General features: G+C 35.5%; 1 protein-coding gene and 1 long non-coding RNA gene across 2 annotated transcripts in view; both read right to left on the bottom strand.

Moving 5' to 3' along the window:
* Positions 1 to 809: 809 nt before the first annotated feature.
* On the bottom strand, positions 810 to 12,490 carry LOC135153893 (uncharacterized). The gene is made up of 2 exons (XR_010293399.1): positions 12,240 to 12,490; positions 810 to 3,685 (listed from the first exon to the last, which is right to left on the bottom strand). It is a non-coding gene; the product is annotated as an uncharacterized LOC135153893 (long non-coding RNA).
* Positions 12,491 to 19,255: 6,765 nt separating this feature from the next.
* LOC129258833 (uncharacterized) overlaps positions 19,256 to 21,634 on the bottom strand; it is a 24,712-nt gene continuing 22,333 nt past the window's right edge. Inside the window, exons 21-22 of the mRNA XM_064098622.1 lie at positions 21,447 to 21,634; positions 19,256 to 20,889 (exon numbers count right to left, since the gene is read on the bottom strand). The exon at positions 21,447 to 21,634 is cut by the window's right edge and continues 83 nt beyond it. Of these exons, the coding sequence (XP_063954692.1) occupies positions 20,699 to 20,889; positions 21,447 to 21,634 (379 nt within the window). The 3' untranslated portion in view covers positions 19,256 to 20,698. The remainder of the gene's footprint in view (positions 20,890 to 21,446) is intronic.

The following is a 21,634-nucleotide window of genomic DNA, read 5'->3' on the forward strand; positions in this document are numbered from 1 at the left end:
TTTTTTTTTAATGAAAATCCTTTAGGTTTGGATTTTAAATCAATGAAAACAAACTTGAAACTTCAATCTGTATAGCGAGGAGCTTTTATCATAATTGTGATATTATTCGTTACATAAATCTCCTTCACGGGGGGGGGGCTTGTTATTTTTTTCTGTAAAAGAAACCACCCCTCCCCCTTTGGAAAATCCTGGATTCTCCCCTGATTAGACCCACAGTAAAGTTCGTTATTCTGAACTTCTGTTACATTAATAATTCGGAAATTAATGCCTAACTTTGTTAAAAGTGTTTCTATCGTCAGGTTCATTAATCAGAAAAGAATAAGGGGCTTCTTCATCAAGAGTCCCATAACAGAGAATTTACAGAATCGAAACAACTGAATTTCTCCTTTATTTTTTTATTTCATACAAAAATGTCTTATATAATTTCAGTTTCACAACTGCTAGTATCACTTTTCGAAGTTTTTAAACGAAAGATCTGAACTGGTAGCTCACAAAACTGCATGCCACCTCATACTTCTCCACTAGCGTGATTATATATGGTTATCTTTGAATAATTCTAAATTTAAAGGTTAGACTTCACCTCTTCGCTTACCTCCCCAGCCCCCTTACCCCCTCTCCCTACCTTTCTCTCTCCACCTCTCTCTCTCCCCCTCTCTCTATCTCACCCCCTCTCCTTCCTCACTGTATACAATTTATCTCACTTCTGCGACAAATCCTTTCTCTCGTTGTGTCATCTTCACTTCATTCGTTTTAGTTTATCATTCGTTATATACCTCATTGGTAGGAATAATTTACTGATAAGAACAGTATTGATTTGAACATTGATGTAACTTTAATGAATGCAGTGATTGCTGATATAGCATGACATAATAAAGTCTATTATTCGAGAATTTCAATCTTGTAATAAATTCATGTATCTATACAAACAGTTAATATTGGTCACTAATACACGTTTGATTATCTTCAGCAATTTAAGTGCAAAGTATGATTCTTCGATTAAAAGGTTTTGGGTATAAATATAATAATTGACGTGATGATTTGAAGTAACTATTAATGGACAAAAAATAATCAAATACGATTTATCGTAAAACGAGTCATGCTCTGTCCATTCCATATATCATACATGCACCTCTTAAAATCTTTCTTAATTCCCCTAGACGATTTCAGTAATAATATACTTCAAAATCAACATTATGAAACAGAGAAAAAATTTGGATGCAATTCCCATTACTCTTCATCCATCTGAATATTTGAAAATAATATAATGTATAACACCTTCCGATACAAAACAAATGAAATAGGTCTCATTATTTATTTATTCATTTCTTCCTTTGTTTATTCATTCATGTTTGAATCTACCACAATCGATAAAAAACAGTTAAGAACTGCTGTACAAAGGAGTCCTCCATTGTAAAACTTATAGTTTTTATGTGACACATGATGAGCATTAAGACAAAATTAATTAATCATTATCCAATATTCTTCAACAGTCATGATGACCGTAAAATTGTATTTTATGAAAATTTATACGGTATGTTTTGCTGAAAATACGAAATAATGAAAAAGCAAATGTTAAAACGACCAAACTGTTTAATGGGTCGATTTGGGATTTGAAAATAATTATGAAATGTTTATTTCACATGATATAGAAACAATTTCTTTGAAAATCGACTCGCAACGGATCATGAGCCTTAACTTCACTGGCGTAAATCACGAGGGATATAATATCCCAGTGGCGTACCTTGGGTCACGGCATTGGGGGGGGGGGCACCAGCAAAAATGTCGAGTCACTTAGTGATCGCGCGAAGCGCGCTCAGTTGCCAGATATACTGAACTAATAGAGACATTTTAAGGACATACAGTGCCATTAAACGGATATGTATCTCACTGATTAAATAATCCGAGCGCAAAGCGCGAGTTGAACACTTTTCATATTCAGACTTCAAAGGGTTATTATATTATCAAGCAATTTTTTGTCCCGTCTCGTTAAACAAACAATGCGAGCACGAAGCGCGAGCTGAAATTTGTGTATATATTGACCACAAACAGAGACATTTGAAGGACTATATTTTAAGAATTCATTAAGAGTATATATATATATCTCGCCATAGTCATCCAATGCTAGTGCCATGTTCTGCTGATTTTGTTAGAATTACATCTAAACACATGAAGTCATTGTAATCATGATTAACATACGCATTGCACTAATCAATTATTGAGATCGCGAAGCGCGATTTGAAAATTTTGGAAATTCAGACATAAGCATTGTAAAGCTTGTTTGTAGGAATTCATGAAGACCATACGTATTTCACTATAAACCAAATGATGACTGCGCGAAGCGCGAGCTCAAATGTTTGTATATATTGACCCCAAACATGGATATTTTAAGGACATTTTGTAGGAATCCCACACACTTTTGCACGTATGAAATTCAAAATGACAAATGGGCGACATTTGATAAGAGGCGGCGACTGAGGCAATCCTGAAACCTTAACCCTAAGTTTGTGAAATGTCATCATAAAAGTTACTTAGAAGTAGTGGATCGAGTTCACAAAACTTTGACATAATGGTAGTGGTGTATCACTAGGGGACAAGTCCACCCCAACAAAAAGTTGACTTGAAGAAAAAGAGAAAAATCCAAGTATAACACTGAAAATTTATCAAAATCGGATGTAAAATAAGAAAGTGATGACATTTATAATTTTCGCTTAATTTCACGTAACAGTTATATACACATCCTGTACGGTATGCAAATGAGGGAACTGATGACATCACTCACTCACTATATCTTTTGTATTTTATCATTTGAAATATTCTAATTTTCTCCTCATTTTCGTATGAAACAAATTTGTATTCCTTCCTGAACATGTGGTATTACCATTGTTATAACATTTTATGGTTCGGTTAAGTTGGTTTTCAATAATATCAAATTGGTAACAAATGAAATATGGTTCAAACCAAAAAATAAAGAAATAGTGAGTGATGGACATTATTGACTCTCTCATGTGCATGTCACTGAGTTGTGAATAAAACAATTTTTTTTAAATAAGTGAAACTTCAAAATGTCATAACTTTCTTATTTTACATCCGATTTCGATGAAATTTTTCTCATTATGCTTGTTTGATTTTTCTCTCTTTAATTCAAATCAACATTTATATGGGGTGGACTTGACCTTAACATCCTGCCCGAGTTTCAGGTCACATGACAAAGGTCAAATGTTATTTACATGTAGGGTCAATGAACATAACATGTTGTTATCATATGAATGGTGTTTTGTCATATTGTCGCACGGTGGTTTGGACAACTCATTGCTTCAATTGTAGTAAGGGGTGTCAATTTGCGCCATTTTGGCCTCTTTATCAAACTGCTTACTTAATTTCACCAATGTCTTTTTCATGGAGCACGCCTCATCCGCTGTCAGCTGCTTACCTACTGCTCGTATGTCAAGAGTCATCTTTCGTCCCTTTTTTTCTCTGAAAAGGGAGCCGTACCTCGATTGAAATTCCTCGACGTCCTCCTTATACCTCGAGAATCTGGGACTCGGTTTTCTGGATCTCGTTTTTTCTTCAAGACAAATATCTTCGGAGAACTCTGTCTCCATCCTGGCTCCTAAGCATCCGGCGATTTTTCCTGCCCTACTCAGACTTTTATTGGTCTGATTCCCTTTCAACTGTCGCACGGAATCTGTAAAGTGGAATTGAATTACATTTTAGACAATTAAAGATGAAAGGCCGTTGTTAGAAATGTGGTCACTTGAAGCTCTCTTATAGGCCTATGGTCCCGATATGTCAGGTCTCATGTAGCACATGTATGTAAACGCCATCGAAAAGCTCTTCCATTTTTTTTTGTTTTTTGTTTGTTTCTTTTTCGTATGCCAGCATATTACCCCCTTATCCATCAAAACACAGATCAACCCCAAAATAATTGTTCTGCCTGTCCTTAAAAGACAAGTCCAACCCAACAAAGAGTTGATTTGAATAAAAAGAGACAAATTCAACAGACATAACACTGAAAATAACATCAAAATTGGATGTAAAATAACAAAGTTATGACAAATAATAAAGGTACGACATTTTAAAGTTTCGTTTAATTTCACAAAACAGTACTATGCACATCCCGGTCGGTATGCAAATGAGGGAACTGATGGCATCACTCACTCACTATTTCTTCTGTATTTTATTATATAAAATTATATATATATTATATAAAATATTATATTTCTCCCTGAACTTGTAGGGTACCATTGCTTAACATTAATTTATTATGGTTCAGTCAAGTTGGTCCTTATTGTCAAATCTGTAAAAATAGAAATATTGCACAATTCAAACAAGAAAAAAAAAGGGAATGAGAGACATCATCGATTCTCTCATTTGCAGGTGACTAAATTGTGCATACAACTATTTGTAAAAATAAAACAATCTTATTTTACATCCGATTTTGATGACATTATTTGCCTTGCGTCAAGGGTCGTTATGAAGGTATTCCTAGACAGAATAGATTATGTAATCTTTGTAACCTGGGTTAGATTGGTGATGAATTTCATTATTTATTTGAGTGTTCTTACTTCAAATTAGACAGAAGCAAATATATTCCCTCTCAGTTTGCCAAACGTGCAAACACATTAAAAATGCATAGTCTATTTAATACTAAAATTCCCAAAACACTGTCAAAACTTTCCAAGTTGTTATGACACAGTTTCGTAGATAAGTACCAAATGTATATACCTGTATATTAATATGTTATTATATCCTTTTCTATCTCTTTTTGTTATTCATGTGTTCAACAGTATTATCTTTTACATTCAAGGCTTTCATCACCCTTTTTTTGCCATCTTGTTATAGCTTTTTTATATTTATTCATGTTTTGTTATGTATGTATTTATGTACGTATGCATACTATGTTTGATGTATGTATAACTGTGTATATTCTCATACTCCAAAAGGGGTCGACACAATAAAGTTTCAGTTTCAGTTTCTGCGTGTTCACCCGCCCTTATGCGCGCATATCAGCTGTGCGAACAGTTGGAAACCGCGTATTTTAAGGTGATGTTAGCTGGACAAATTGGGCGAAACAAATTGGGCGAAACAAACGTTTTGTTTCCAATACTTGTTAAGGGTAGGGTTTCACACGTCAATACATGTTAAGGGGTGCATTTTCAGAATCAATTCGACCCCCTCTATGTCGAACATCGATTCGACGCCCCTAAGTAAAACATCAATTCGGCGCCCCCAAATGTCGAGCAAAAATTCGGCACCCCTAGGTAGATTATCAATTCGGCGCCCCCAGATCGAACATCATCTCGGCACCCCCCCCCCCCCCCCCCCCGAGTTAAAACATCAATTCCCTCTTCTTCTTTTTTCCCTTCTCTCTTTCTTTCCACCATTTTCTTCTTCTATCCCCCTTTTTCTCCCCTTTTCCTTTCCTGTCTTTTCTTCTTCTTTTTGGCGCTCCCATTTTCGCCTACCCGGTGGCCAGGGCCCCGAAAGCTCCCCACCCCAGAATACGCGCATGTCAATATGACTGCAGCGGTAGTCATTGCACAGTAGTCCAGAATAATAATCAAGCTGTCCGCATTTCTATTATAATTAATCATATCATTTATTCATTTGTCGTTTTATTTTGACAGGCTAGTTATAAAAGTTATTTAAAAATTGCTCGACCAAGGGGCCCTGTACCAACAGAGATTAAAAACATAATAGTCAACAAATAAACATAATAATCAATGGAAAAAAATGAAAATCTAAACAAATCAGTAATATTATCACTATTATCATCATCATAATCATTATGACCATCTATGTCGTCGTCATCATAGACTCATAGTTATTGTCATTATTTTCATTTTTATTATTCTCATCATAACAAGTAATATCTCAAGGGCCGTGAAACCGAGGTCTTCACACTCCCTTCACTTTTTCTCTCTCCAAAACTGTGTACAAAAAGCGCAAAAATGTCAATCAGGGGAGTGTTTCATCAACATTTTTGTCCGACAAGTTGTCAGATCTGACATCTTTCCTTGATGTTGATTGGCTAAGAAGCACTGTTACTATGGCAACTGTCGGATAAAACGTCTGACAAGTCCTTTCATGAAACGCTCCCCAGATTGTGATTTATGGAATGGTCAGCCTTCCACTTCTGGTGCTTTATTTCCAATTGGTCTACTGCCAATCCGTCCAATTACCAACTAGTCTACTATCATTGGTCTATCATTGTTTTATCCTCTATATAAAACGTCTCATTGCCATTGCGTCTAATCACCATTAAGTCTAATGTCCAGTTGATCTAATAGCCATTTAGTCCATTTACCATTTGGTCTAATTGGACTAAGTGTTATTTGGGCGAAGTGACTAGAAATAAAATGACCAACTGGTTTAGGGACGAAATGGTCAGACAAACTGGTGATAAGATGAAGTGAATGTTGGACCAAATGGTTGTTAGACGAAAGGGTGATGGGCATTATGGCATTAGTCTAAATAGGCTAGGGTAAGTGATGATTGGATGAATTGGCAATAAATGAATGGACAATAAAATATTTACCCCTTCTGCACCCTCCTCCACTTTTGGCATCCCCCGCACACACTTTCAAAACCGTTCCGCGGCCCCTGTATCATCTGACATGTCTGACTTTCCAACCACTCACCTCGGACTTAATCACGGCATAAGCTCCATAAATTAAACTTTTGCCGAATCCTGTTCTAAGGATGCACATAACGTCCTTCTCATTAAGTAATAATCGAATAGATTCTTCTTGTTCTTTTTTTAGGTTTGGCGCTCCTTCCCACTTCACTTTGTTCCACACTTTCCCGACGTCTATATCCGTGGTTGCCATGTTGAATTACCATGAAGAAATCAATGAATAATTGAAAATTAAGGAGGGCGGGCGGACACAGGGAGGGGGGGGGGGGGCGATCCCGCCATTCCCCCCCCCCCTCATTTCTGAGACGACTCAACCTCGATTTTTTAGGGGTCCAACCTCCAACACCCCGCCGTTATGGGGGTGCTTTCTAAATATTGGGTCGGGGAGGGTAAGTGTCTATTTACATTTACCATTTACCTATATTTTTATCGGTTACCTATAGGTCTGAAATCCCCCCCCCCTCAAAATCCTAGATCGATCCGCCCATGGCGAATTATTTCCATCACTTGAAAAAAGTCGTGATGGTCTAGGCGATTTGTGAAAACATGTTCCGATTGTGAAAAAGGCATGAAACTTGGCACACATGATCCACATAACATTCCAAACATTTTCAAAGCTGGTGCCAAAATGAACTCTAGTTAGTACAACAACGGTTGCTAGGAAACGTATTTTCATTAGCAACAAGGAGGCTTATATATGATGGCTATGGACCATTATGTTAAATGATAAAGCATTCCAAAATTCAAATATCATATAATAAGTATTTCATTGCTCGCTCGCATATTGTATTATTGGTAAAGCTCAAGCCCCTGCGCCCATTCTCCCGAGGTGGCAATCTCTAACTAACAAACATCGTGTACCACGCCATGGGCGGAAATCTCTCCTTGAAGGTAGGGGGGACACAATTGAATTTTCCGTTTTTATGTTCTACAGAATTACTAACTCAAACACACACACACACACACACATACATACATATATATATATATATATATATATATATATACACTCTAAAAACTGGAGTGCAAATTTAGCTCTTAAGGAGCGTGTATAGTGACTGCACTTCGGAGTGCTGATTTTCTCGTTCAAATTTGAACTAAAAAATCAGCACTCCGAAGTGCAGTCACTATACACGCTCTCTAAGAGCAAAATTAGCACTTCGTTTTTTAGAGTGTATATATATATATATAAACTCCTCAAAAAAGTTTGGAAATCTGACTTTGATCGATAATCCCTCCTCAGTTTTAGTAAATATAAATGTGTAATTAATATTAATGAATAGAGCATCTAATTCTCTTTAGAATGATACCCTATTATGATTAAGCTTCACATGGAGGTGCAGTGCCTTGGAATGTGGCGCAAGGTCAAAATTCAAAAGTTGCAAAATGACACAATATTGAAAGTCACTGTTCTTTTTTCCGTGGTGATGAGTGAGTTTCTCAGCGGTATCTTTTGACTTTGATCGCTAATCCCTCCTCAGTTTTAGTAAATATAAATGTGTAATTAATATTAATGAATAGAGCATCTAATTCTCTTTAGAATGATACCCTATTATGATTAAGCTTCACATGGAGGTGCAGTGCCTTGGAATGTGGCGCAAGGTCAAAATTCAAAAGTTGCAAAATGACACAATATTGAAAGTCACTGTTCTTTTTTCCGTGGTGATGAGTGAGTTTCTCAGCGGTATCTTTTGACTTTGATCGCTAATTCCTCATCAGTTTTAGTACATATCAATTTGTAATTAATATCAATGAATAGATCATTTAATTTTCGTTAAAATGATACCCTACATGATGTGATTATCATTCTTTTTTTGCTCGTTTTGCAGCTTTTCAATTCAGACCTCATCCAAAACTTTTGAATCCTGCTCTTTTCATGATGGCATGATCATAACAAGCATGGTATCATTTTAAAGAGAATTAAAATTAATGATCTTTTGAATGATGTAAAATATGCATTGTGTTAAATTGGAAGTTGGGAGAAATTAATGGCCAAACACAGATTTCCAACCTTTTTTAGGGGTTTATATTTTGAAGAGGGGAGGTATTCCTAAGTTAAGATGAAAGGCCTCAATAAATAATGCGAGCGCGAAGCGCGAGCCCTAATATGTTGATATTTCATAAATTGTGACCTGGAAATTGAACATTCTGAACATTTGTTGTGATCATGAACTAGATTCGAACCTACCTAAACCATTAATGCGAGTGCGAGCTGAAAGTTTTTGATTTCCAACCTAAAAACTAGACATTCGTAACACTTTTTTAAATCATGAACAGGATAAGAATTTAAATAAACAATAGACGCGAGCACGAGCTGAAAATTTTTGATTTTCCAACCTAAATACTGGACAGTCATAGCACTTTAAAAAGAATATGAACAGGATATGAATCTAAACAATTAATGCGAGCGGGAAGCGCGAGCTAAAAGTTTTTGATTTTTCAACCTAAAAACTGGACATTCTTAGCACTTAATAATGAACGGAATATGAATCTAAAGAATAAATGCGAGCGCGAGCTGAAAGTTTTTTTTATTTTCCAACCTAAAAACGGGACATTCATAGCATCTTAAAAAGAATATGAACAGAATAGGAACTAATCAATTAATGCGAGCGCGAAGCGCGAGCTGAAAGTTTTTGATTTTCCAACCTAAATACTGGAATTCTTAGTATTTTTTTAAATTATGAACAAGATAGGAATCTAAACAATTAATGCGGGCGCGAAGCGCGAGCGTAAGTTTGTATTTTCCAACCTTAAAAACTGGACAATCGTAACAGCTTTTCAAATCATGAACAGGATAGGAATTTAACTAGAAAATATTAGATTCGAGCGCGAAGTGTGTGCTGAAGATATGTCATTTCCGGCCTAAGAATTTGTATCATTAGCATATTTTAAAATCAAGGACATGGTAGCTATCTAACAAAATTTTAATTAATGTGAGCGCGAAGCGTATCCTATATTTTGTTTTATTTTCCGACCAAAAAAGTCATCTTCTTTCACCCTATAGCAATAAACAGGATAGTATCTGACTCAACCATATTACTGATGCGAGCGCGAAGCGCGAAATGATTTTTTATATTCAGATCTGAAAACTGGATCTTTCAAGCACTTTTGAAATAAAGAACAAGTAGTTTATCCCAATAAGAAATGCGAGCGCAAAGCGCGAGCTTTTTTCATAGATTTAAACCTACAAATTATGAAAAGATGGATATCTTCCTTAATAAATAATTAGATTTTATATATTTCGATCTAAAAAGTAAAAAAAAAAATTAAGCACGTTTTGAAATAAAGAGATGTTTGTGTATCAATGCAAAGCGAGAGCGAATTTTTGTATTTTTATAGTCTATGACCTGAATTTTTTTTCAATTATTCTTCTCCCCTTCCATCATTTAATTTTCTTCCTCGTCCTATCTTTCTTAATTTTCTCCTCACCTTCCTATTTAGCGCCCCCTTGATCTACCTATGATGACCCCTCCCACGGCAGGAATTTTGTGTAAAAATGGAATATAAATGTCTCGTTAATAGAGTATCTAAAACAATTTTGGGGGGATTAAACATAGTAAAAATTCCCTGCGAAGGATTAATCATAACTCATGAAAACTATTTTTTTTACTGAGTACGCGAACTATGAAAATATATTCCAAGTAAATTTGGAATAAAGGGATAATGAATTGGTTTAACAAAGGTATGTTTTTACGGGGTATGGAACATTCTCGTCTACCATCTATGCACTAAATTTACTTATAAGTATCCAGGGGCGATTTTCATTTTTCATTTTTATTAGTTATGAAATTGACAATGGCCATCGATGTCATCAATGTCATTACTCTTTGGCTGTCATATAGGGCTAGATGCGAGTTCGAGAATTGTCGGGCCGGTATATATGCCTTTTCTTTTCCTATCCAAGTTCTTTCGAAATTCGAGGATACATTTGTATAATTTCGATTTTTAATTATTTATTTTTTCTATAATAAAAGACCACAAATAGTAGGGGGACATTTGATATTATGTCCCCCTTTTCCAAAATGGTAGGGAAAATGGTAGGGGGGACGCGTCCCCCCTGTCCCCCTGGGATTTCCGCCTATGTACCACGCTAACGAAATGCTTCCATTCCTTTCAATCATTTTAATACCGGGAGATGGCGTGATTTACTTATATATCCTAGGGAAATTAAACGATTTTGACTTTGTATCGATGCGAAAAAAAAATGCAAATTTGTCTTGATTGAGGCTATCAAGACTTCCTTACCAGAATGCATTACGAGCAATGTTTCGTCGAAACCTCAACGGTCAGTGGTCCAAACGGGTTGATGAGCCTCTATGGTTTCGTGAGATCTTTTTTTCTTTTCGATTTGTCACTGTCAAACACCATAGACGTAATGGAGGCAGTTGGATGAGGTTCACGTAGAGAAATCGGTGAGTTTTTATTCAATTTGTTACATTATAGTGCTTTATTTGATGGCCTTCCCGTCAAAATAACAATTTTAATCATATACTTATTAAAGAATGCATTGATTCGCGATGCTTTGGGCAAGGGATGGGGGGGAAATGAGAAATGTATATTTTAACAACATAGAGGTATACAGCCGAGAACGAGGTTATATTATAACCTCGTTCGTAGGATGAGTGCCACCATGTATCATACAGAAAACACAAAAAGAAAACGAAAATACGATGCACATAGTATTTTATTGAAAACCCGCCGATTTCATATATTTTAGTGCCCCTTCACCCCCCCCCCCAATCCCTAATCCCCGCCCCTCTCTCGCACAGCTGAAATACCCATTAACACGCCACTTCACTGAACGCCGATATCCCGCTGACTGAGCTTTGTTATTGTGCGGTCATGTGTGACACCGGTCGCACATGCTCTTACGCACGTCTAGCGATAAGAATTTTCACTGGGCTGAGCAGTTTTAATGGCGCTTGGGCACAATAGCGAATTTGGCCGCTTTTAATAGCTTGGCATTGATATCCAGGGGGAGCTTTGAGTCATAGGCAATAAGAACAGCTTGGGTGGAATTGTATTGTAGTTGTAGTTAACAGCTGCTTTGTCAGGAAAATTCTCCAGATACCCTCGATGATCTTATAATAACTCCTTGATTTTCAGTATGAAATCATCTCTAATTGTTTAAGACAGATGCAAGATGCTATGAAATGATCGGGTGTCTCATCTTCAAGCTTACAAAGAGGACAGAGGAAATTTGTAGTATTGTACTCTTTCCGATCTTGCAACTCCTTGCCTGTACTAGATATGTCCCAGAAAGGAGTTGTGCTCTATATATTAACGCCTGTCTCAAGCCATCCTGGACAGGACCTGGACATATCGCATATCCACATCTCTCTTGAATTTGTCCGATTTTTCTCAGTCTGGTTTTATTATCTATCATCTTATTCTTTGATTTTCTGTTTCCACACAACACAAGCCCACTTGTTCCAAAGGTTTCATTTCCCTTTAATGGAGGTAGGATACAAGGAGAGAGAGAGAGAAATAGTTGGGAACTGTGTTATATGCGAATCGGGTGTGATAGCTAAAAGTTACACAAGACACAAGAATGACAAGTCAAGCATTTTTAATTGTAGAAAATTAACTAACACAGACTTACATGTGTGGGGCTGAGTCGGCTGACATCATCAATCTTGTCTGGAGATGCACAAGCTCAATTTCAAGGCAAAAATTTAGTCACAGTTCACAAGTGGCACCATTATTTCCGCAGGAATAGAAACAACTCACGATCGCTGCCAACATGTTTCAAGTTGTTGTGAGTTCTTTAATTTTAGTTTTTCAATTTCGCCCAGCCAGTATGGTCACTGAAGGGTTAGGAGTGAGGACAAGGTCGAAATGCGCCCTCTAACTGAATAAACATTATAGTTTATCAGTTGAACAACTTTACAGCACTGACACTCCCACCTGAAAAATAATTCCCTGTAAATCTCAACAGGTGAATTTGAATCACAGACTTAAAAATTAATTCATGGTATTTAAATCCAGAATCTGAATGATCAATATTAACGTCCAGCAGATTTTTATTTATTCAAATCCCTGTATTTTTTTTTTCTCAATTGAATGTATACATGTGACTGTTAGTTCAATTTAAACAAGTGGAATGCCTCTGGCCGTCTCACCTGCATCACGCGATTCAATATAGCAGCAGTGCTGATTTTGAAAACTACTATAACTCGCACAAGATGTTCAGTGATACTTGGTTACTCTTATTTCCACGTTTTATGAACTACTAGACCAATACACTTATAGAGATATGATGGCAATTCAACAAATACCCCCAACGTGGCCAAAGTTCTTTGACCTTACATGACCTTTGACCTTGATCATGTGACCTGAAACTCGCACAGGATGTTCAGTGATACTTGATTACTATTATGTCCAAGTTTTATGAACTAGACCAACACACTTTCAAATTTATGGCTGTAATTCAACAAATACCCCAATTTGGCCAAAGTTCATTGACCCTAAATGACCTTTGACCTTGATCATGTGACCTGAAACTTGCACAGGATGTTCAGTAATACTTGATTACTATTATGTCCAAGTTTCATGAATCAGATCCATAAACTTTCAAAGTTATGATGGTAATTCAACAGATACCCCCAATTCGGCCAAAGTTCATTGACCCTAAATGACCTTTGACCTTGGTCATGTGATGTGAAACTCATGCAGGATGTTCAGTGATACTTGATTAACCTTATGTATAAGTTTCATGAACTAGGTCCATATATTTTCTAAGTTATGATGACATTTCAAAAACTTAACCTTAGGTTAAGATTTTGATGTTGATTCCCCCAACATGGTCTAAGTTCATTGACCCTAAATGACCTTTGACCTCGGTCATGTGACATGAAACTCAGGCAGGATGTTAAGTAATACTTGATTAACCTTATGACCAAGTTTCATGAACTAGGTCCATATACTTTCTAAGTTATGCTGTCATTTCAAAAACTTAACCTCAGGTTAAGATTTGGTGTTGACGCCGCCGCCGCCGTCGCCGTCGGAAAAGCGGCGCCTATAGTCTCACTCTGCTATGCAGGTGAGACAAAAAAATGATCGAGGTCCCTTTGACCCTTCATTGATCTGTTTATATTTCAGAGATACGATATATTACGTACACATAAGCTTCCGGGAGCTAATGAGGAATAGCATTATTTTTTTATAATTTTATTATCTTTTTAAATAATTTTATCCCATAGAGATGGTGCTTTCACTTGCAAGGAAATTTCCTTGTTTTGGGGAATTTTATTAACGAATATCTGACACCACATATGAATAGTACAAATGTTAGTTTATATATAGATTCTATAATAAAGAGGTTAGCAGCCTTATTTGCCCTATACGACTTGTCCGAATCCCTTTTTATGTTTTGGCTTGCAACCCTACTACAAAATACTAGTAGTCACTTTGACTCAAAACATCAATTCAAGGAATTTAAACCAATTCTAGGGAATTTTCGAAGCTCAAAAAAAGGAATTTCAGTTGTAAGTTGTGGAAGCACTGTATACTGCTTCTGTGCTTGAATATCCCTTCTGCATATTTCTAGCTCGAACCAGGAGGGTGAGCAGGGGTGGGAGAGAAGCTTTCTCCTTAATTTGTTGGATAACCAAGCAAAATAAAAACAAGAGAGAGAGAGGGGGGGGGGACAATATTGTAACCACATCACCCATGGTAAACAATTTCCTGTTGACAAGCAGAATAAAAGGTGGAGGCTGAGCTGAATCTGCCCCTGGATGTTCATCTGGCTGGATCCATCCATTAACCAATATTTTTCTTGGATTGTACAGAAAATTAACTATGTTTAGGTTTCCATAATTCATATTTTTTTTCAAATTTGACTTTAATTCCTATTAATATTCTTTTCTATTCTATCATTTTTTCTGGACACTTTCCTCATGAGGATCACTTACTTTACAGTAAAGTGGGAGCGTAGTACTTATCAAGCATTCAGTATCAAATTTAGTCTAAATTAAGGATATATTCACACACTTTTACATCATAGCTAGTATTACATAATACATGGTTTTGAACAATACCATATTTATTGCTATACACAATACAATTTCAACAGCAACATTATTCTTAGTTTACAGTTCAATATTCAAAATAATTCCATCCAAAAATACAATGTTCATGAGACAATTCACAGGCATATAAACAGGTGTTTAAAATTCAGACTTGATATTATAATGCAACGCAGTGATTCCCAGTTGTTTGCGCTCCCAATTCTGAACAAAATAAATTTTCTAATTAATTCCTCCTTTTTCCTGTCACAACGAGCAACAATGGGCAAATTATTCAAATTTATACACTATCTTGACAGGAGGGCTTGCCAGACATAGCAATTAGTAGAGTAAGGAAACAGCATTGACGTCATTTACATGTACTTAACATGTGAAAGCAATATCCCAACATTGAGTTTCCATGAAAGAAACAAAAAACAGGAACACTGTTGAGAGTCAACTTTTTAACAATAAAATTTTTTTGGATACAGCTTTTGGAAAGGAAGAAACATATCAACAATAAATGTGAAAACCCTACAGGTACAATGTTATTTAAAATAACATTTTATCATATTAATATACTTTTCAGTAAAGCTTCAAGGGTATTCATCTTATACATTTGTATACACTTTTTATGTTAATCTTTATGCATATTCATACACTCTTTGTGTAAACCTTCATGGATATTCATCTAATACACTGTTGCATAATCATGTATTGTAGCATAATGCATATTCACCAAATAAACTCATATATTTCTGTGTAATTCCTCTATGCATATTCCGACACCTTCATGATCATTCATCTGATAAAACTGCGTAAATCATGCGTATTAATCTGGTAATCAGTGCGTATATCTTCATTGATTTTCATTGCATACACATTGCATAAACATTCATCGAATATACTGTCGAGCAAAATTTATAAAAAAATTCATATGACTTACTGATTTATTTCAAGATTCATGTGATACTTATTTAGGTTGTGACCAAAATGTGATCCTTTAATTTATCTGAATGGCAAGGATAGTAAGATATATTGTATGAGGTGACCACATTCCGAACAACATGACATTGTTATAATACAAAACAAAAGTACATGTATATTGTCTTTCTGTTGAAACTTGACCTACAACAAAGTGCAATAAATAATTTATTGAATGTCAGAGAACAAGCAAACTACTTGGATGTACATTAATCAATTCATTTGGGTTATTTTTCAAAATCCTTTCCTATGACCTGAACAATATTTAGGGAGATAGGTCCAATACAACTAATACCATTTTTTAACAGGTAATTTAGTTATTTTAGAAATAAATCAAGTCTGGTTAAATAGTTCAGGAATGTTTACAAATACTTTGGTAAATCGTATATTTTTTGATAAAGCATATGAAACATATTCCAGGCAACTGAACTTAATGCTGTAAGGGGAAAACCATCCTACAAAATAGAATCATTTTTATTATTAAAGGTCACTGCTTTTAATATCAATAACACAATGCAGACCTACAAATGATGATAACATTCTCTCCGATTTATACTTGCACACCAAGCTTGGAATAAATGATTAAATACAAACAAACAAAATATTTTACTGTAACATAACCCTTTGACAAAAAAAAGGAATATTCTTAAAATGAAAATAACAATCATGCAAAATTTTCACATCACTGCAAACTCCCAAATGATACAGCATTTTATAATTTTGAAAAGAGAAGAAATGGCTAAGTATATAAATGAGATAAGTCGGTTTCCAATATGTATCATGAGGTCCAAAGAAAAAAAGAAAACCAAACAATAAAATTGGTTTGTGTTGGTTCAACCTCTTTACTTCAAAAAAAGCGTACAAATTTATTTCAACATTTTGCATCATGACTCAGCCACTAATTTAAACACTTCATCTTACATTGTATTTCTGATCAATAAATGATAAAGGCCAATTGTTTTGTGTTTATAGTGCACTTGTTATAGTGGTTACAGGACCTTGACTGTATATATAAATCATAAGTTTGGAAAAGATATTCACAAGAACATAAACATCGTATGACAATATTATGAAGGTTTATATTATTTCAGGTGTTTTGTGATTACAAACATTTCTTTTCATTTCCACATGAAAAAAGCAACAACACCCATATCTTAAAGATAAATAATTTTATCAAAGATCAAATACATGTATCCACTAACATGAGATTGCCTAAGCGTAATATATATATTGGTAGGGATACATCGACTTAAACACAAACACCGAAACACTTTACAAACTTAGGTCAACGTATTTGAAACAATAAAAAAATTGCAATAAAATAGGCACATCCTCACTAATTTTAAAAAATGATGAAGACAATCATCAAGTATTACATATCAACAAGGGGCTAAAAAGCACATTTTTCAATTAAAAAACAAATGTAAAAAAAAAGACTGTAAATTGTCCTAGACACGTAACAAGAATATTGACCAAAAACAGTTTTGGACACCAAAAGTGACATTATGAATCAAGATTAGCTCGAAAAAAATCTTATCAAATTTTTTTCCCCTTTGATTAATCTTATTTTTAAATTTATTACAAGTATCAACATTTTGATTTGATTAAATACACATAACAGGAGGGTACCTATTTGAATGATACTTCTATAATACTGTATATAGAATTTACATGTTGTTTTTAGGAGCAGATAATAATATAAGTCCTGATAATACTGTAAAAAAAATTATACTAACAACAGAGCTGCCAACTTGAACAAGATTATTTCAGTATTTCAAAAGCTGGAAATCAGTATTTTGGTGAGGGAATCAGTATTTCCAAAGAAATTCAATAGGACAACACATATAACTGAGCTTTAGAAATCAGAATTTTGCATGAAACCATTAGTATTCTTCTCATTTTTCAGTACTAAATATGGGAAATCCATACTACGTGGCAGCTCTGAAAAAATAGTGATTTACAGCACTGGTCATAATCATGTCTATAACTTTGAATTCTCTAAATGAGATTTTATATTCTTTGTCATTTATTGCTTAAGTCCCTAACCAGTGACTGTAAGGAAAATTAAAGGAGAAACACATTCTAAGAAAATCACGTGTTATATATAATCAGCTTTTGTCCAAGTTCATGATGTAAAATAACAGGCAGGCTGCATGAATAATTTTTCGGGATATTACATATATAATTTTATATGGAACATACAGTACATCAATAATCTCCAGAAAATACATGTACATGTATGGCAGCATTAGGTTACAATTTAAATCACACCAAAATAATTAATCACTTCCACACACACTCAATAAATTCACAGGCAAAATTGGAGTATGTAAATTATACAGGTAAAATTTTGAGGCATAATTAAGGTGATTGAAAAAAAAACCATACAATAACTTCAACTCCCTATTCTGAAAAATAGAAAAGCTCAAAATTTTGTATCGCAACAGCTTGTCATGGTTAGAAATAACTTTGAAAAGTTGTATGCTACATGTACATATACATTACGTATATTATAATATTATTTTATAATGTAAATTTACATAAAGAAATAGATGTAAACAACATCAAAACAAACTAACAAGATATAGAAACATTAATTTCCGACAAATGAAAATATAAATTCAAAGTAAAAATAAAATCCACAAAATTTTAACTTTCTTTCCTTAGGATTATTTCTCCATAACAAGGATATCATAGACTGTTAAACACCACAAAGCTTTTTAAAATATGAAGCAATTAAAAAGGATGACCTCAATGCATATTAATTTGTAAAATTCTTAATATATATCACTGCTATATAACTTTCTAACAAATTTTCACTTATGTTTCTCATAAAAAGTTGTTTCAAATTTTAAAACCTGATGTATTGTTATGAGTACCATTTATAGAATAACGCAAATACTATATCAACATGAAGAGGAATGGATGGAATTACACAAGATATGGATATTTTTAGACATGTAGGTGATAAAACATTGTAAAATGAGAAAAGAGGTGACAAACACTCTTCTCAACTAGTATTTTCAGGAACACTTGAGGTAAAATCAAAGTACAAACCATTCACTTAAATTGCATCCATGTGCATTGTGCAAAGTCTCCAATGAGTAAAACATGAATGGGATTAAAAATGCCAAGTACATAATCAGTGCCAGAAAAAAAAAAAACCCCAGTCAAGTGTCTTAAAAACATGCTTCTGCAAATAACCACTTCCAACATTGGCATTTGAAAACTCCTTTTGGATTTCATTAGCACTTCACAAGTTATTAAAAAATAGCACAGAACTATATATCAAATTGTGAGATAAAAAGGAGAACTATGACTAGTGGTGGGATGATAAAAAACAAGATGGTCAAGATTCATTACAAAATTGGAAAAACATAATGACGAAAAGTATCAAAATTAAACATCAGAGATTGCACTGGCATAATACTTCAGCACCCAATGATAATACATTCGTGGGCAGACACTGCTGCTTGTGTAAGGTGATAATACAGATTAATGATAAGGTGATAATATGGATCAATGATTTCAAGAAAAATTAACATGATTTTGCACACGGTTGCCTGCATATGTTAACTTAAAGATAAAGAAGACATACAATCCCTCATTCATTACAGAAAATCTTTAAAAACTTCTTACACACCAAGTAAGTACACATATTTCAAGGCATTTGGTTGCCCCACATATCAGCTCAAACAATTCAAACTCTTCTTTTCAATCATATAGACTACGATTAATGTATTTTTATGAGTATTTTTGATTCCATGAAATACATCTTGTTTTTTTTGTACATGAGCTGGAAAGCCTATGTACATGTACCTTACCTAAGTCTACCAGTAACCCACATTTGGCTTTAATGGTAATAACCATATTTTTTCCCTTTAAAGATATAATCCTTCATAATAAAAACAACGAGAGTAGGGGAAAGCCCCCTGAGTTAACCCCACTTGTAAGTTGTACCTTACATTCCAAGACAGAGATATTCCATCATTGCTTCACATGAGCACACACTCTAGTACAGATGCATATACATAATTTGACTTAGCATAGCTTTAAGCACTTGGAGGTCATCGTCCTCTTCCTTCTAATATGAACAGGGGTGTGTTTCACAAAGATTTAAGTATGACTTAGAGTCGCACCTAAATGCCTAGTTGTGCGCGGTATAAAAGCCATGACCACATTGGTCAGATCATGCAAAGAGGACGCGCACTATTGCGTATTGATCAATTAGATTGTGCGTTGCATTTCAGATACGCGTCGGCATTTAAGTGCGATTTAAATCATACTTAAATCGTTGTGAAACTTAGATGATGAGCAAAATCATGAAGCAGTGACAGCTAGCTGCTCAGTGAGGTTTCTGGACTCAACCTCAGTCAGTCTGTCACTCCACTGTTCCCACTGGCAAGTGGGACCCATCAATCAATACTTCAGTGTTCAAGTAGGAATTCTGGTCAGCGACTGGCAGCTTCGAATGACAAGACTGAAATTGACGCCTCATCGTGTCACATCATAGTGTATGAAGCAAAATCCTAGAATGGCTTCGTACAATATCTCCCTCATTTCCTCTCTCCCCCAGCCACTAAACATCATCTTGAGAGGAGGGGATGAAATATCCCACCACGTAACACAATCACGGAGAGCGTTTCATCAACGCAAGTTGTCAGACCTGATAAGTTTCCTTGATTTTGATTGGGCGAGAAGCACAATTTCTATGTTAACTGTCGGATACAACACATTTTGTTGGATAACACATCCAGCAAGTCCTTTCCTGAAATGCTCCCCAGGACCCCATGACACAAAGGTTAGCGAGTAATCACTGAACGAAATGACTTATCAAGAATACCGTTGCATGCGCATTATGCTCAGCAGACTGACTAGAAATCAGAATTGCTCTTTCATATTAGCGCTTAATTACTTGGCCCTGGCTTGATAGGAACACTGGGCACTGGCTTGATAGTAGTCAAAACTTGGTTGTTCAGTTTCCACGAAAGATTTATCTTGTGCGTACGATTTGACAGAGATGCATAAAACCTCTCTGTGTGAGGTATCTGCTAGTTGCTTTGGTGGTTGATTATGCCATGGCCTCGATGATTGGCTGGTACAGCTTATCCTTGCAGTTGGACAGCTTGGTTCCGGGCGTGTAGACCACCCCTCCGGGTCCAGCTAGGCTGGTAGATCCCATCAGGTCCAGGTCTATCTGCCTAGCTGCCTGGCGACCTTCGTTGATGGCATGCACGACCAGGGACTGGCCCCGACGACAATCTGAGTAATGAAAAGGAAGTAAATCGATTGTTGTGAAATGACATGACTATACGACATGCTGTTGTGGTTGTTTCAGTTTTTGGCTACACCCTGTACATCATCTTCATTTTACTATGTAATGATTGTGTATTTCAGACCTTAATTTTTTTATTATTATTTTAGGCATCTTGGCAAAAATTCAGAGCTACGTCTTTCCTGGAGGAATCCTGCAAGCTGCCTTACATTACAAATTCTCACAATTCATCATAAACAAAACAATGGGAAATGCAGGAAAAGACGCATAGTGCCTTAATAGCGAGATTCTTGCCTTGACACAGACTTTTGACAAGATACCATAGGGGGAGGCCACTTTTGCATTCAGCAAATTTCTATATATTACATCACAGATAAAACTTTGTAAATAGGAAAAATGCGAAGAGGGTTCAACACATCTCCAAGGACAATGAGAGGGAAATAACGGCCATTCATCCACAGCTATGGCCTTCGAAGGCCTTGAATTAATTCAAGGTCTGGTATTTTCATGAAAGTGGAAAGTAAATTCAACCATCTAGACTTACCTCCAGCAGCATAGACCTTGTCGAGACTGGTGTGGTACTTCCCGTTCGGGGTCTGGATGTTGGATCTCGGATCTTGGTCCACTCCTAGCTCCTCGATCAGGCTCTGTTCCGGTCCAAGGAAGCCCATGGCAAGCAGGACCAGGTCTGCCTTGAAGATCTTCTCGGTGCCAGGAATCTTCTCCATGCTG

This window comes from Lytechinus pictus, chromosome 4, assembly GCF_037042905.1.
Source record: "Lytechinus pictus isolate F3 Inbred chromosome 4, Lp3.0, whole genome shotgun sequence".
In the NCBI taxonomy this organism is placed as follows: domain Eukaryota; kingdom Metazoa; phylum Echinodermata; class Echinoidea; order Temnopleuroida; family Toxopneustidae; genus Lytechinus; species Lytechinus pictus.